At 38.2% G+C, this 16,819-nt stretch overlaps 2 protein-coding genes across 3 annotated transcripts; one reads left to right on the plus strand and one right to left on the minus strand.

Moving 5' to 3' along the window:
• The first annotated feature begins 3,060 nt into the window (after nt 1–3,060).
• LOC105253289 lies at nt 3,061–11,328 on the plus strand. Its single transcript, XM_011261230.3, has 3 exons — nt 3,061–3,482; nt 5,079–5,427; nt 6,552–11,328. The coding sequence occupies exons 1-3, from the start codon at nt 3,313–3,315 to the stop codon at nt 11,223–11,225; spliced, it is 5,193 nt and encodes a 1,730-aa protein (XP_011259532.2). The 5' UTR covers nt 3,061–3,312; the 3' UTR covers nt 11,226–11,328.
• On the minus strand, nt 5,270–13,628 carry LOC105253290 (negative elongation factor E). 2 transcript variants are annotated; one of them, XM_011261232.3, is made up of 4 exons: nt 13,312–13,628; nt 12,391–12,881; nt 12,029–12,274; nt 5,270–5,446 (listed from the first exon to the last, which is right to left on the minus strand). In XM_011261232.3, the coding sequence occupies exons 1-3, from the start codon at nt 13,399–13,401 to the stop codon at nt 12,031–12,033; spliced, it is 825 nt and encodes a 274-aa protein (XP_011259534.1). In that variant the 5' UTR covers nt 13,402–13,628; the 3' UTR covers nt 5,270–5,446; nt 12,029–12,030. The 2 variants fall into 2 exon arrangements, with proteins under 2 accessions (XP_011259534.1, XP_011259533.1); XM_011261231.3 differs by lacking the exon at nt 5,270–5,446 and adding an exon at nt 11,650–11,770.
• Between the last annotated feature and the right edge of the window lie 3,191 nt (nt 13,629–16,819).

Below are 16,819 nucleotides of genomic sequence, written 5' to 3' on the forward strand. Positions count from 1 at the left end.
CAAAGAACGATCCCGAGGTTTCCAATATGGCACACGAATGGTAGTATTGCGATATATGTTATACGATATGCGGCACTGAAGCACGATATCGCTCTACCGAGATTTAACGTGATTCAGACGACGGGACTTGTTCACACCGTCCGATTATATCGTTCGCGTTGCGCTGCGAGAATCTCTAAATACACGATCGGCGATCGAACGAGTGTACTACTATACGCATCGACGCTTCGGACTGATAATGTAAAAATAAAAAAAAACTACTGCTTTTGGTTTTCTTCGAGAAAGTTACACGCTCGATGAAAAAATGCGAATTTGAATGCTTGAACTGTAACATAGTATATGTATATACATATACATATACATGCATACATATATGTATACATACATATATATATATATATATATATATTATATATATATATATATATATATATGTATGTGTGTATGGAGTGGCAATATAATTTTCATACGAATAACACAATCCCCGATATTTGCATTCTTTCTGTCTCGTAAAACACGCACCGTAAAAGCGCTCTCTACCTTTGCGCTACAACTTTGCGCGAGTCAAGATAGAAATTCATGCATCATCGTGGTCGCTTGTGATCGGCCGAGCCGTCATCACCCACGCGCACAACGTCTCTTCTCTCCTCCGCTTGTTTATTTATAAGCAAAAAGTAGAGCGCGGTCTGCAAGTTTGACGTTAACCGCACGGATGATGACTCGCACGGAACGAGCGAGTCGGAAGATTATCGAAGAAAATGTTTCTCGCGTTCACTTGTGATCATCCCTCCTGGACGACAACCATAATATCGGACCTTAGCAGCTGAACGAACGTCGAGCGAATGTCATTATAGAATTCCTAGCATAATACACATATACGTACGCACACACATCTCACACATACATTCACATACATACATACATAGTGTATTATATATTTATACACATGCTGTACATTCTATATATTTTATAAAGTATTGCAAAGAATGGAGAGTTTCAGATCTACCGGACCATCTTTCAGTCAATGGAATATTGTTGGATTTCGAACGAAATCTTTTTTTGCAAAAACTTCATCGCGCCGCACCGTCCACCCAATTTTGTAGATTAAATATCTTGATAGTTAAATTAAAGGTTTGTTGAAGTAAATCTTATTTAAAATTAGTTAAAAGACAATATTTTGTTATTTACGTGAAACTTGATTTACCAACTTTATTATTTTCTCTGATTATATGTATCTTCTAATTTTTAATTATTTATGTCTTAAAAATGTTAAGTTTATATTAATACTTTTAGTTTAAAATTGATGATTTAAACCGACGTAAAATACGATATAAATAGTCCGAAACATCCTGTAAAATATGTTACAAATGCGGAAAAAGATATAATGTTATATATTTACATATTGATATGCAAATGTTTCGTACAATAAATAATAACTAAGATTTATAGATTTTACATTCAAAAATAAAAATTGGAAATGTAGAATAAAATAAATATAATGAAACTGTTTCATATGAAATTTTATTTACAAGAACATAGAGATCGCGAGAATTGAAGAGTTAATAATAATTTTTGTGCTTTTTTTAAGTTTAGATGATCGATCTCAATTTATTTTTGCATTCGAATCATCGTCTTATCAGTCTATAACAGAATATTCAATATGTGTACAGGATGTTTCAGAATTATCGTTGTTCTATTCTCATTTCTTGATTCAAATTAAATTGTTCCTCAAAAAAAATGTATCGATAATATTTAGTAGTTTATATATTATTTCAATTTATTATTTATCTATATATTATAATTGAAGATCATATTGAAGACGACTTTGTATGTAGTCAATATTTTATTAAGAAAGATTAACTCTTGGTCGATTTTTCAAGACATGAAAGATACGCCGGTAATCTTGAGACATGTTTATATATAATATTGAATTACGAGTATGTACAATTACGAATGCAGATTTCAAGAAGAATGCACAGCGCAGTTGCGCGGCTCTTTTCTACAAATTATTTTTACATTGATCGAAGTGTATTAACATAAATTTAATATTTGTTTAGGTGTCATTAATAGTATTATATCGCGATGTTGGCATTCGATGATGTGACACAATCTTATGCCGAATCTTCATGCTTTCTTCATGCTGCATACATGTTCGAGCTGCAGAAAGGTGCATATCATTGCAACGAGATTGTTCAAGAAGAAAACATTTCATCTTTCAATCAACCTAGATGATCTTTATCCTGCCATTTCAAATCGAAATTGCTTCGAGGAAACACCGAAGATGCACGTTCAACTTTTGTTCAGATTTTTCCAGATGCTCCTACTTTATATTAGCTATATCCCTGCAGGATAGTTAATAAGCGAAAGTAGAGGATTTGAAGAATCGAGGATCTTGCGTAAGAATCAGCTTCTTTTATTTTTTTACGGCAACAATAAAAAATGGTGACTTTATACATAATTAAAATAACGCGAAAGAATTATTGAATCGCTTGTACTTGCTGCCACTGCACAAGTGACCTTCTTTGATAATTAAGACAGCGGTAAGTGACGCTAATGTAAGGTAGAATACCGCAGCTGTATCCTAATTTCGTGCTGTGTTAGCGGCACTTGTCATTTTATCATTGAGAATTTTACTCCGACGATGACAATAGACTCAAATAATCATACATCATATTTCACAGTCACATCAATTCTTCATTTTTCTTGGAGATACCAACAAATATCGTATCAACACAATACATTATTTGATACTTAGCCAATCATGACGCGACTTCTTCTACGTCTAGCAAATCAAAACCAAAAGGGAGAAGAAACATCGCCTCTCGATCAGCTTCCCAGATATTCTCGCGCACGATGATGAACCGGGTGAAATTTGTCACGATAGTACGCGTGCACTGCGACGACGACCGCAGATGCACCAGGTGATTCGATGACTCGGGCGTTCTCGAGACAGTGTCGTGGCCCACCGAATACCGGTGGCTGCTATAAATAATTTGATGTCCGCTCCGGTCGCGCTCGCGATGGACGGCCGAGGGTACAGAAGAGAGTCGGCTAGGAGCCGCTGTAGCGGGCTGCTCTAGCGACCGCTCAGCCTCCTTCTCTCCATACTATTTCTCTCTCTTTTTCTCTCTCTTTCTCTTTCTTTCTCTACTCCACGATCAAGAGACGAAGGACGTCTCGCGGACGACGTCTCGAGAAGAACTACGAAACGTCGTCGTCGTTTCTTGATCGTCGATCGTCAAATCAAGCAGACAGGCAGAGGAAGAGGAAGACTGGAGGTGGATCACCGGCATCGTTTCTCCGGGGGTGGGGATGGAGCCGGAGCAACGAGGACGACGCGCTTCGTCGACGTCGAGCCTCGGACGCGAGGTCCGTTGCGGTTGTCAGTACTACCAGAGCGACTCGCTTCTGCCGGAACGACGTGCTCTTCAAGCCAGACCATCATCCAGGACGATGCAGCAGCCACCTGCGGTCCGCTGCAGGTCAGTATATCTTTCTTCTACGCCGATCAAACCGGAGCTAAACACATTGAGCATCTATTCTCGCCCAATGGATCGTGGATGGTGTAAGGTGGTGTTTCTGTCTTCGCGAGATTGTCCATCTGACCCACCTGTCCTCTTCGTCGCGCATATTGGGTATAGGTTACACATCTGTGAAATCACATCGCAGATCACCGCGGCTATTTAAGGTTCGCCCGGCTGGCTATAGATAGAAAGCTCGGTCAGCTCCCAAATCCGCCAAGTCCAGTTCCCCGTCCGCAACCCGCATCCCGCACCGGTATACGCCATGACCTCCCCGGGATGGACGTCCGATGTGGAACCATTAGACCGTGTATTGGATACTGTATAGAGCGCGTTTACAGCAAATATCGGGGAAGTGATTCAGTTTAAATCTTCAGATTCATTTTAAATCGTCAGAATTTAAATCTTGATGCTGCAGAGTGAAACGTTGTTTTGATGTTGACACGAAAGTGATTTCAATTTTTATTCACGAGGATGTAATTGTAATGATAAAAAAAATGTATTTATAGAAAATACAACCAAAAAGATCTTTAAAATTTGTGTATAAATATTGAAAAATTTAAATCTGAAAAATTCAAGATGTTTTTTCAAATATTTTTGCGATTTTTTTAAACGTTTGTATCATTTTTACGCATCTGTAGCATCGAAAATTCAACTTATTGAATTCACATTCAATTTCTGCTTTATAAAATAAACAGGGTGAAAAATTTTTCACTCAAAATACAGTCGAATTCTTTAAATGCAAAAATTGTAAGTAGCATATTTTTAGAAAATATAGAAATAATATAAAGTAGAATGTCTACGAAAAATGCGCCAAGTATTGCACGGTCTAAAGGGATACTAAAGGACAATATATCGAACCCAAAACGAACATAACGTGAAATTACCAATGACACCAGTGACATATCGGTTGATGAGTTTTGTTCGATCGACATGACCATTCCGATGTAGATATCCTGTGTAATTTCATCCTGCATTCGTTTGCATTGGTCTCATGAGATCAAAAAGAGATCATCGAAACATGTAGGGCAATATGTCATGACCGGATGGAAGGAATTAAAAGAGATACATGGGTCTTGAAACTACGCAAAAGACATTTGGGATGAATTTTATATAGATGTGATATTTCAGTGTGTGTTTTGATCTACTATAGATATATGATAATAGATTATGAAAGAAGAATATTTATTTTTTATTGTGACATTTTCACGAATACGTAATCACTCTCGATACTGAAACTAACATCTTACACATCTTAATAGTTATTCAGAATATCTCGATAATATTAGCACGCAAATCACAAATCATCTGACAATAAATTCGTTGTATGCGATTGCGGTTCGATTTATTCGTTCAACATTTCGACTTTCATTCAGTGTAAAGATAATTTCTCGCATATCTCGTTGAAGACACATTTACATTTAAATATTCGACATTTGCGCGATATCGCACACAAATCGCCCAGAATTACATACAAGAGATGAAGCTTTTTATTTGTAACACAGAATTTTAATTGCGTCCGATATAATAAGATACAAGGATGAATTCTCGGTACAGCGAGCACGAGTACGAACCGATCGCGTCGCCGTCGCCGCATCCGGCGATGGCGCCGGTCGTGCGTATCACCGACACGGACGTGATGCCCGTCGCCGACAGCGACGACAGCATCGACGACCGGGGCCGACTGCCGCCGGAGCTGATCCTGGACGGCGATCTGATCCTTCCACTGGATGGCAAAATCGAGGACAGCGCGATGGAGGGTCGCGAGCTCGGCGGGACCGGCGATACTTCCGAGGAGCAGGAGCCCACGGCACAGCAATTTCAGGACAGACTCGAAGAGCGGTTCCTCGACGCGCCTACTCCTTATACCGAGTCCAGGACCGACGGCGAGGTCAATACCAGCCAGGTAATGTCTCCACCGTGTTCTTGACCGGATAAAAATGAATATTCATAGAACAATATTATATACCTAATGTAATACGAAGAATAATAATTGTAAGATTTTTGGGGGAAAAAAATCAATCCATCGCGTAATCTTTAGTACATGATGGAATTATATTATAACGATATATCGATAATATTATATATTAATTTATTTTCTTTTTATAAAGTGGTTTCCGAAATAATCTATAGAAACTTCATTTGCGAGAATCGTTGCTCTTTCTTCGTTAAATTAAATAAAAAAGAATAACGGGAAAAAGCGGTTAAATATAACTGGCGCGCGAATCGATAGACCCCCGGAATTTAAAAACACTACGAGGCTTGTGAGATTGATCTTGTTGTCTTTAGTTCGTCACTCGTGCCGAATGGAGCCTATATTTAGCAAAACTCGCGTGTAAAAAAGAGACACGAACGTGTCACTGCACGATTGCGTAATCGCGTTACTCGCAATACGTTCCAGAAAACTGAAGTCTCTCCATCTCGATTTTGCAATCGCATCCAAGAATATGTATGGCGCCATCGAAATATTAATCATTCTTCGACCTTGCTAGATGCTTTCAATGAGAACATGAACTAGTTCACGCGAATTATTGTATACGTAAAATCCTCGCGATATTGCGGTGAATCCAACAGATAAATTCGAAATTTCTTGAATCTGACAATACGTGACATACTTTGCGATTAATTACAGTGGCTACAGCTACGTCATAGTAATTTAAAATATGCGCTTTTAATACGTGTACTTTGCGTGTTTCTAAACGGCATTGCATGTCGAATGCTTCGCATGATACTAATTCATTTTCATTGTGACCTCAAAGTAAGAACTGTGTTTGACTAATATTATTATAATATCTAAGTGTTCCAATTTTTATATTTTATGAAGCGGGAAAGTTTCCTCCACAGAATAATTAATATTAAAAGGTACATTGCAATTCCAAAATCTTATAATTATTATTCTTTGTATTAATGACATTTTTTGTTTTGAAATTTTTTAAGCCTCTTAAGAGACGAATATAAGTATCTTAAGAGACGAATATAATTTTTTTTCAACCCGCGTTATTTCTCATGGAAGCATTTTTGTTATTGCAGGTAGACTCATCGGCGATGGAGGAACTGCCACTTCGGCGAGGCGCTCGCGGTTTATCTCAACGCATGAAGACGCAAGCTAGCAAGCTGCGCTCTCGGCTCCGGGATTTCAAACGCCCCACATTCTCGTTCCCGCAAAAACGGCAGAAGCCTGATAAAAAGAAAACGACGACGACAACGACGACGAGATCGACAGCGAGCAGTGGCAAGTCGGAAAAATCCCGCAAGTCAGCGGAAAAGCGACCTAGCAGAATGGATCGAATAAGAATGTCCATTTCCGAGAAAACGGCGAAACTCAGTTTGCCTGACAGATCCAAATTTCATCTACCGGAGAGACCGAAATTCAGTTTTCCGGACAAGTCGCGCTTCCACTTGCCGGAGAGGCCAAAGTTCAATATTAAAAAGCCCAATATACGTTTACCGGAAGCGTTTACTCGCGTTAAACGGCCTCCTCTGCATGAGCAACAGCAACATTCGACCGATTCCACCGCCGGTTCCAAGCGTAACATCTTCGACTTTGCCACGTATCCGCGTATTTTCGACAAGAAGTCCAAGAAGCACGATGAGTACGCGACGTCTTCGCCTAAAGACTCTAGGACTCAGTCCGCAGAGAGCGCGACCTTTCCTCGTACTCGGAAGAGGAAATCCTTTGGCGCTAGATGGACTCAGCGCTTCTCGACTTATAATCCGGATCAGGATCGTCCGGAAGAAGAGGCAGCAGCAAGCGACTCTCCTCCATGGCATCAGAGTTCGATGGAAGAACCACCAAGGCTATCGGCCAGAACGGAAGAAGAGATATTGGCAGCGGCTCGCGCGATTCCGTGGGAGGATACGAGAAAACGGGATCAATACGACGAAGAGGAGATACAGTACATGGACTATGAGCAAGAGTCATCGGAGATGTCAGATCGGCATCCCGCTCCGCCGAAAAGAATGCATAAGATGTCGGAGCGGCAGGAAGAATCGTACGAGCAAGAAGAAGTAATGGATCCGAGATTATATGATCAAGAAATAAAACCCGTTCACGGAGAGGAAGTCGAAGAAGATGAAGATGCGCCAGCTGATTGGCAAGCAAATCAAGAGATGATGCTTGAAGAAAAATTCAGACCGATTGCCAAGGCACGATCGTTGGACGAGGATATACCGCGAGTTATGGGACGAGAAGAATACGATGAAGCATTTATGGCTGTAGATCCGAGACGATTTGGACCACATAAAATGACTCCTGAAGAGGAAAAAGAGGGCGAAGAAGAAGAATTAGAAGAGTATGAAGAAGAACATGAGCCCTCTTCGATGCAATCTGACCGGGAACAGCAAGCATCTAGTGGCAGTTCTTGCGATCGAAGGCGTCGCGGAGTCATAGAAGAGATCGATTCTGACGAATTCTTTGTGCGGGCGAGCGGTATCAGTCAGGACGACATCAACCTGAATAATTATCTAACTGACGAGATTCGAGAAGCTCTTAAAGCGAAAATCGACGAGCTTCCACCTACTCCGCCGCCTCAACGTCCTATGAGAACCTTGAAAAAACGTAAGGGGGATTTAACGGAGCAGCCCATCGAAGCAATACCACCAGCAAGACCGAAACGGGAACGCTCGGCGACGGCTCGACGTAGTCGAGAGGCGTCAATCGTGGATGAGGTGTTCCGTGAACGCACAAGAAGTGATTCCAGAAGCGATTCTAGACATCTCGTGGTGTATCAGACGGAGGGGAATCAATCGGAACCATTGCAGGAACCATTGGACGATATAGTCGTGGTAAAACCGGCGCGAAGAAAATCGAGGTCGTCTTTACGTAGTCAGTCGCAACCACCGATGGAAACATCGATACTCTTCCCCTCGACGCCTGCTGTATTTGATTCATCTGATTTTCTTCCAGTCACGCCACCCATTGTACCAGTACGCAGGAAGCGTTCGCACCGAGAGACGATGGTGGACCGAAGAAACGGCGATGTGAATGTACCAATCTGCAATGGTCATCGCGATGATGAGTGGGAAATTGAAATTGCGAAAAAGCCAGTGATCCCGACGAGAAAATCACGATCGCGACAGTCATTGGTTGAACGCGATATCTTAAGGTCCACAAGCCGTGACAACATCATAAATTTAGACGCACGGCACCGACGAGCGGAATCCGCGCCGGAACCGGAAGTGGTACCGGTTCCGCCGAAGAGACGATCTCGTTCGAGAACAACGTCAGTTGCCGCCGACGAGGACAGGACGTCACATGGCGCAGAGTCTTTGCCGGAAGCCGACTACATAGAGGAGGATATACCGCGAGAGGACGAGAGCGGTTCGAGGGATTTTTTTGGTTACGCTATCGTGGAGAAGCGGGAGAAACCACCCAGACCACCACCGCCTAGGAAAAAGCGCAACAAGTTCGCTACGACACCGAGACCGTCCCCGCCTAAACGACCTCAACGAGCGTATAGCACTCTGGGACCCGCCAGAACGAGGGATACCAGCGCGGCATCAGAAACCATCGGTATATTAACACCCACTGAATCCACGCCGTACATCGAAATTGACGCAGAAGATACCGAGCACAGAGATCTTCGCAGCGGGATGCTTAACAAGATCCAAGGCCGACCACTTCCGGCGCCGCCTCGACCACCCAGGGCGAAGAAGGAGCACGCGATCGTCGAACGACCTCGCACCCCGTTCGAGTACTCGGAGACAATGGAAATGACGGCGGCGACGCAAACCGATCCATTGCCGGACGATATGGTGATCGAGGAGATCACCCAGGCAAAGCTCATAGTAACGCCTTCAATATCAGGTTCACAAGTGATGGTATCGATGGAGCGCATACCCAGCCCGAGTAGGACAAGCACGCCGCCCGTACCACCACTACCAATGTCGCAGTTTATACGAAAGGAGGAGGAAGAAGAAGAAGAAGAGGAGGAGGAGGAGGAGGAAGAACGGCAAGAAGAGGACATTCGAATGGCGTATGGTGATACGATGTCACTGAGGACACCATCGCCGATGAGAGAAAGAGATTTAGAAGACAAGTATCGATCGGCGCCGCATTTGAAAGAACGCGTCGCGAAAGAATCGCAATCACGACCTCAGGTGAAATCCTCAGGCCTGCTATCTGACGAACCGTTGAGGATCAGCACCCTTGAAGTTGGCGACTTAAAAGTCGATCGGCTGAGCGTGTCACAGATAGAAGCGCACAAAATTATGGCATCCGAAGTGGACGCAATGATGATTACGGCGTCGGAATTGAGAGGCGGCAGCAGTTCGGTGGAAGAGAGTTTTTCGCCAGCTATCATCAGAGAACTGATGGCGATTAGGAGTCACTTGGAAACCGTAGTGCAAGAGAGACACCGTGAAAGCGAGGAGTCCGCGAGTCGCAAGATACCCGACATTCCCACGACCGACGACAGTCAAGTTCGAGAGCAGGAATCTGTTTTGCAAGAGGATTCACGAGAAGCGGCAGAATCCGACGAGGCCATCGAACCGGTGTTCGCGGAAGACAAGGAGACGGAGACTAACGAGGACCAAAAGGTTGTTAAAACAGACATAATAGATGTCAAGGATAAAAAAATATCACACGCCCTTTCAGTTGCTCAAACCAAAGAATTCCCTTCCTCACAAATATTTGCGATAGATGAATTAGAATCCAAGGATAAAGACGAATTGATCACACATTTGCTCAAGGTAGCTCAAGGTATTCAAGATAAGTCGTTACGAATTTTAGATTCCGAACATCCCCTAACTTTGAGTTCGCAAACCACGTCGGGCTCTCACGTCGGTGAATCTCGTGCCTCATATCCTCCATTGGATGTGCCTTCAGCTCGACCTTCCGAATCGAGAGTGTCGCCAGAACGCGTTGACGAACCTCCGAGTAGCTCTGTCCAGTCTACTATCACTTCTACTACTTCCACTGCTACGGCTACTGCTACTGCTACTTCTACTTCTACTGCTACCACTATTGTTGCCGACCCGGGCACAACATCTACGAGTCTTCATGGCAGCAAAGACGATTTGTCTGATAGTAAAGAACAGATTCCTCGTAAATCGAGGTCTAGATCCCCTTCGCCTAGCAAAGGTATCATGCGACAAACTGCGTCTCCAGTCCGTTCATTACCACCAGCCATCTCTGTGACTCCCGACACACCTGATTCGATCGTAGATCGCCAGAGACATGGCACTTCTGTGGATGCTCAACCACAGCGTGCCGTCATTTCCTATTCTTCGGATACAAGACACAGTGTCCCTAAGGACGCTCAATCGCAGCGTGCCGTCATTTCCCATTCTTCCGATACGAGACAATCCCTTAGAGAGAGACAAAGGGAGTCCTCTGAATCGCCAGTGTCCTCTTTTCCTTTAAACTCAACTCATTTAATCGCCTTTCCAACCTCCGAAATTCCAATCCAATTTTTTTCTCTGAGTGAAATAAATCGACACACTGATATAGAACCTGGTGTTATAGACACTACACAGCAGCTTCTCCGAGCTATTCGATCGGCCGGTATAAGAGCCATGAGGCATTTTATAAGATATTTAACGTCCACACTAAGTGTAGATGATACGACAGAGAAAATCAGAGAAGTAGAATTAGCAATATGTGCTCTGTTACTTTTGATTGTAGGCTTGTTGATATATTATTTTAGTAACACAAAAACTGTAACACATCTTCACCATTGGGATTACTTTAATCCCCCTCAATAACATGTTTTCTACAATCCAGTTTGTCTATATCATATGTATACATATTCATAAATAATTCATTGGTTCATAGAAATGAAAATTTCATATTCTTATATAAACTTGTTTTATATAACAATAATTTTGTGTTGAAGGACATATAATATATTAAAAAAATACAGTCTATGGCGAAACAAGGAATTAGGATGGAATTATAATTCTTATAAAAGCATCAAAATAAAGCAAAATGCCAGGTTTGTAATAAACAAATTGTAATTTTATCACTGTGCCAAATATACAATTAATATCTGAAGTATACAATTTATAACAATTTTTAGTCTAATTTATTTTATGATATGCGCAAGTATGAAGAAGTAAATTTTTAGTGTAGAAAGATTATTGAATATTTCAGATATAATCTTTTTTAATTTAAAAGAAAATATTATGTAGCAAAATATCTATATTTTTGCTAGTTAAATTATCAATCTTTTTATTCTTAGTCCTTTTCACTCCCCATTCGTATTTTAATAATCTGATGCATAGGCATAAATAGGATGGTATTGTGTGCACTATCAATTTAAAAAAAAATGAGTAAGATAGAAAAAAATATACATGTCTATAATCTCATAAAAATTATTTGCTATATATCTAAATTTATTGTATTTATGACACAGAATATGTCACAATGAAATGGAAGAGTAATATAAGAAATAAATTAAAAAGAAAGTTACTATAGATAAATATCAAATAACAAATTGTTAAAAAATATATAATGTTGTTTGGAATATTAACAGTTGAAAAATTAAGAGTAATGCAAAAATACTTACATTTACTGGAAAAGATCCTCTTCATATACTTTAAGATCACGTCTGTCTTTATGTGCGCTTTTTTGTGAATAGTTAGCTGCAATTGGTGACCACATAGAACTAGACATAGTATCACTCACAGGCTCTATTATAGGTTGTCTTCTTGCTAACGAAACTTTCAATTGAATCGAAGAGACCATACTACCATCCATTTCACTTATTGCTCTTTCAGCTGCTTCAGCTTTTTCAAAAGTTATAAAGCCACGACTAAGAAAAAAGTAAAAAATTATTACTTACATCATATTACTGCAAAAATGTCTCTAGTATATTTAAATTTTGAGTCCATATTATTGTATATAGGAAAAATAATTTGTATTACTTACTTTTTTTCTACTTCCATTGAAATATTAACAATATTTCCAAAACTTTGGAAATGTTTCTTAAGATAATCTTCTGTTATCTTGTATCCACATACAAATATTGTATTTCCTGCACGTGGCTTAATCTCTTGTTTAGATGGAGTCTGCGTATCATTGGCATTCCTATCTCCAGTATCCTGAGCACCAACAAAACTATTATACAAATCTTTCACTCTTGGTCTTACTGCCTCTGTTTCTTCTTCTTCTTGTGTCGCCGAAAATGGCTGGTAAGAACTAACTGTTTTTTCTGTACTATTTAATTTTCTTTCTAGTCCACGAGATCTCTTGAAAGTTTGCTCCGGGCGTTTAGGAGTTTTTGGAGCTGTGATTACACCAGATTTTATTAATTTTTTAGCTACTTCGCGGGCATCTCTTGCTTCTGTAGGTCGTTTTGGAGCTTGAGGAATACGTTCTACTTCCTGTTTAGGGGCCTTTAAATCTTGCAAAGCCTTTTTCTACAAACAAAAAACGGTTAACAATGAGTGAAGATATAATCAAAGAAACATACAAATAATTATTTAGAGAATATTTTATTTGCATATTTAAGAGAGAATATTTTATTTTTGAATATTTTATTTTTTAAGTAAAAATTTAGTAATTTAATTTTACAATCTCTTAAATGAATTAAAAAATAGATATCTATATAAAAAAAAGAATTTGCATTATTTTTCTCTTTTTAAAACGTATAGTTTAGGTTAGATTCTTTTTATTATTTGCTACAATTTTACTAATCTTTAATTCTCTGTATGTATGTTTTTTTCTTTTTCCATTTTATCTTTTTTCATCTTCTTATTATAATTTATTGCAATAATTGTACACAAATAATGCATTCACATGCATGTTAGACATTTAAAAAAAAGTGAACATAACCTCGATATTATATACCTTTCTCTTGAGTTTGTTATATTTGGCCTGTAACATCAGCTCTTCTTCCGTTAAACTTGACGGAAAGTGCAAGTACACCATGTTTTGCATGTAATATCAACAACAAACAAAATATTTCAAGTCCGTTTTTATATCAAGATTATAAATTGTTTTATATTCGCACTCTCCCCTTTTTTTCTTCTTCTATAATTTTCTACACTTGGGAATTTTTAGGAAGTCTTCCTAGTAGTTTCGTATTATTCACAATCTTCGAAAATTTTTTTCCACTTGAAACGGAATGACGAAAATTCTGAATTCAAAAAATACGTGCAAGGAAATGTCATGGATAAGTGTGTTCGAAAATCCTACTTGTAAGGTAGAGTATAATTTAATTGACCAATCAGAGCAAAGACATCTTTACCTTTGATTGGTCAAATAAAAGTTATTTTATCTCAAGAGTAGGATTTTCGAACGCACTCAAGAGAGGAAAAAAATTTTTCGCACATGCGTAATAACAGAGAGAAGACTGAGAGGTGTCATGGCCCGCTTTTAGGTGATCCCTGAAAGCGATACGTCCTCTGTTAATCTAAAAACGTGGACATGAACTACAAAGCCAACGTCCACGAATGTTCTCAAAGGGTAACATATATATCTCTCTACTAATATAAATAATATAAATAAAAATATAAATAATTTAATTAATAATAATTTATTATATAAAAATATTAGTATGTTCTCTCTTTCCACACTATTATTTATTTATTTATTTATGTGTCTTCTTTTTCTGTTCAACATTTATTTATTTATTTATTTAGCTCGCTATAAGTCAATCTTTTAAAATATAATTAAAAGCAAAACTAAATATTATAGAATTTGACTTCGGAAAAGCGCGGTAAAATAATCGAATAAATTCAAATAATTAGATCCGTGATAAATTATTTAATAAATAATCAATTTTAATCAATAAATTAAAATACTTCCATAATTTAATATTCCATGTTAATGTATATTTTATAATTTATAAAATATTTTGGCAACGAATTATCGACATGGCATTCGACTTTGGCAATATAAACAATAGCACGCTATTGTTAAATATGTTACGGCTTTATTATCATTCGCATGATGACACTTGAGCGATAAAGTAGTGATGCGAAACGCTTCGCACATTGTCGAATTTTTTTTCTAAACACGATTACGATTAGTATCAAAACATAATTTGATATAATTACTAATAATTAAAAATAAATTAACTTATGATAAACGTCATGAAAATGTATCGCAACGATAAATCTTTATCGAACCGCAATCATTAATTACTGCGAATAAAAATTGAAAAAGGGAATATAAAAAGGGATAAAGAAATTAATTTTATTATGGTCTTTCGATTATTGCTGCTTAGTATAATAATTTATCTAACTTATACTTATTAGAATTAAATAAATTTCGACCAATGTTTTAAATTTTCTTAATCGGCAATCATTCATAGAATATTTCAACGACGAATTATAACAATAACATAATATAAGTCGGTCTTGGCGATATAAACAGTATTGCGGTAATGTTTTTGATCTACGATCATTCCCTCAATGGCCTTCGAACAGTGAGGTAGTGATATGAGACGTTCCATAAATTCTTTCTCTAACAATTATTTTGAACATTGCTTTATATAATAGATTTTCTCTTATCTTTTATATTTTTATTTATCGTTTATATTTGCGAATTAAAATTTATATAGTATATTACAAAATTAATTATATATTATATTATATATAAAATTATATATAATATAATATAACCCTCCCATAGGGTACACCTTGTCGCGGTGGGAGGGCTTAGTACCTGGATGGTGCCTTGAGATTTATCTTAAATTTTTCAATTTATGATAAATCTTAAGGTGCCTGAAAGGGAAGCTAAGTACCCTTTCGCGTTGTCGGTGCCGTCAACGTGCCGCGGATGGCAAGCGCTTCGTCAACGCGTCGCGTTAAGTATATACATATTAGGGAGTGCCGTTAAAGGTATATACATATTAAATATATACATCGCGTGTAAAATAACGAAAATAGCGATATAAAAATATCGCTGGCGAGTGCGGGAGTGTCGTCAGTATCGCGCGCCAACAACATGAGATACGATATATTAAAGTGCGTTTCTCGTAATTATTCCGCGATCGGGAGTGCTATGCAAAGTGTCTCGCAATCGTTTCTGTACACGGTTAAATATAATTAATTGTTTGTTCGCGAGTGAATATCAGTGCTACGAGGAAACAGCAAAGAATGAAAAAGAAAGGAGAAGGACATCTGGAAAAGTATTGGACAGCCAGAGAGCAGTGACAGAGCCTGAAGCATCCAGAGAGATATGTGGTGAGTAATTTATAAAAATTATTTATTATTTATATATATTATTTCCCAGGGTTGGGAAGTAACGCGTTACTTGTAACGTCGTTACAGTTACTTTTTTCGATAACTGTAACGGTAACGACGTTACAAATTTCGTAATGAAAAAAGTAGCTTTGTTACAGTTTTCGGTAACGAATAACGAATTTAACAGTTACTTTTATTGCCACTTTTTGCAAATTTATGAATTTATAAATTTAATTTGCGTTTAATGAATTATTTTTTTCGTTTTTCTCGTTTATTTTTTTCTGCTTTATGATATTCACTTGATATTCAAAAAAAGTAATTACGCACTAATCAGCATACAATTATACAGCAATTTACGCTTTGTACAACACTCGCGACGTTACACCAAGCCTTTTGTCATTTTGCTACGTGATAATAATGCAATATATCTCAAAAAGTTATGACTCACTCGACATTAATTAAAATCAAAATCAAATCGTGCCACTCGCTGTGTAAATAAAAATCGTACAAATTAATAATCACTAATTGTAAAAATTATACAGAACAATCGCGTTTTGAAGGATCGATTCTCGACGAACGATTCGAGTCTTCCCGCGAGAAGTCAAAATTGAGTTCGAACGCGTGACGCGCGTAAAAATAATATATCAATTCGTCATATAACAATTCTTTTAAGAAAATAACCAGTATATTGAAACAGTTTCACCAACTGGTCAATTGATCGGTTTTTATATCAGTAATTAAATCGGTAAAACTGTTTCGATATACTGATTATTTATTTTAAAAGTTTATTCATTGTTGCCGCGATGTTAACGTACGGGATAAACGGAATACATTCGTACAAGTTACAATTTTATTATTAATAAATAGTTGATTTGACCATTGCTCTTTGCATTATTCGAAATACTCGATTATACGATTGGAATATAATGAGAATATAATTTCGAAACACGTATTTCGCGTGATGTGTTCATTTAATTAAAAATAGAATCGAATGCAATTAAGAATCGATGTGTGACCGGAATCAAAATTATAAATTATCATTTTGTTGCAATCCTTAGGAACAATAATTATTATTCTTTTAATATTTATAATTAAGAATATTTCGTTGATCGAATGGCAAAATCGAATAATTAACGTAATGGAAAGCCTTGTGATGTATATTAATC

Source organism: Camponotus floridanus, unplaced genomic scaffold (genome assembly GCF_003227725.1).
Source record: "Camponotus floridanus strain SB8 unplaced genomic scaffold, Cflo_v7.5 scaffold78, whole genome shotgun sequence".
NCBI lineage: Eukaryota > Metazoa > Arthropoda > Insecta > Hymenoptera > Formicidae > Camponotus > Camponotus floridanus.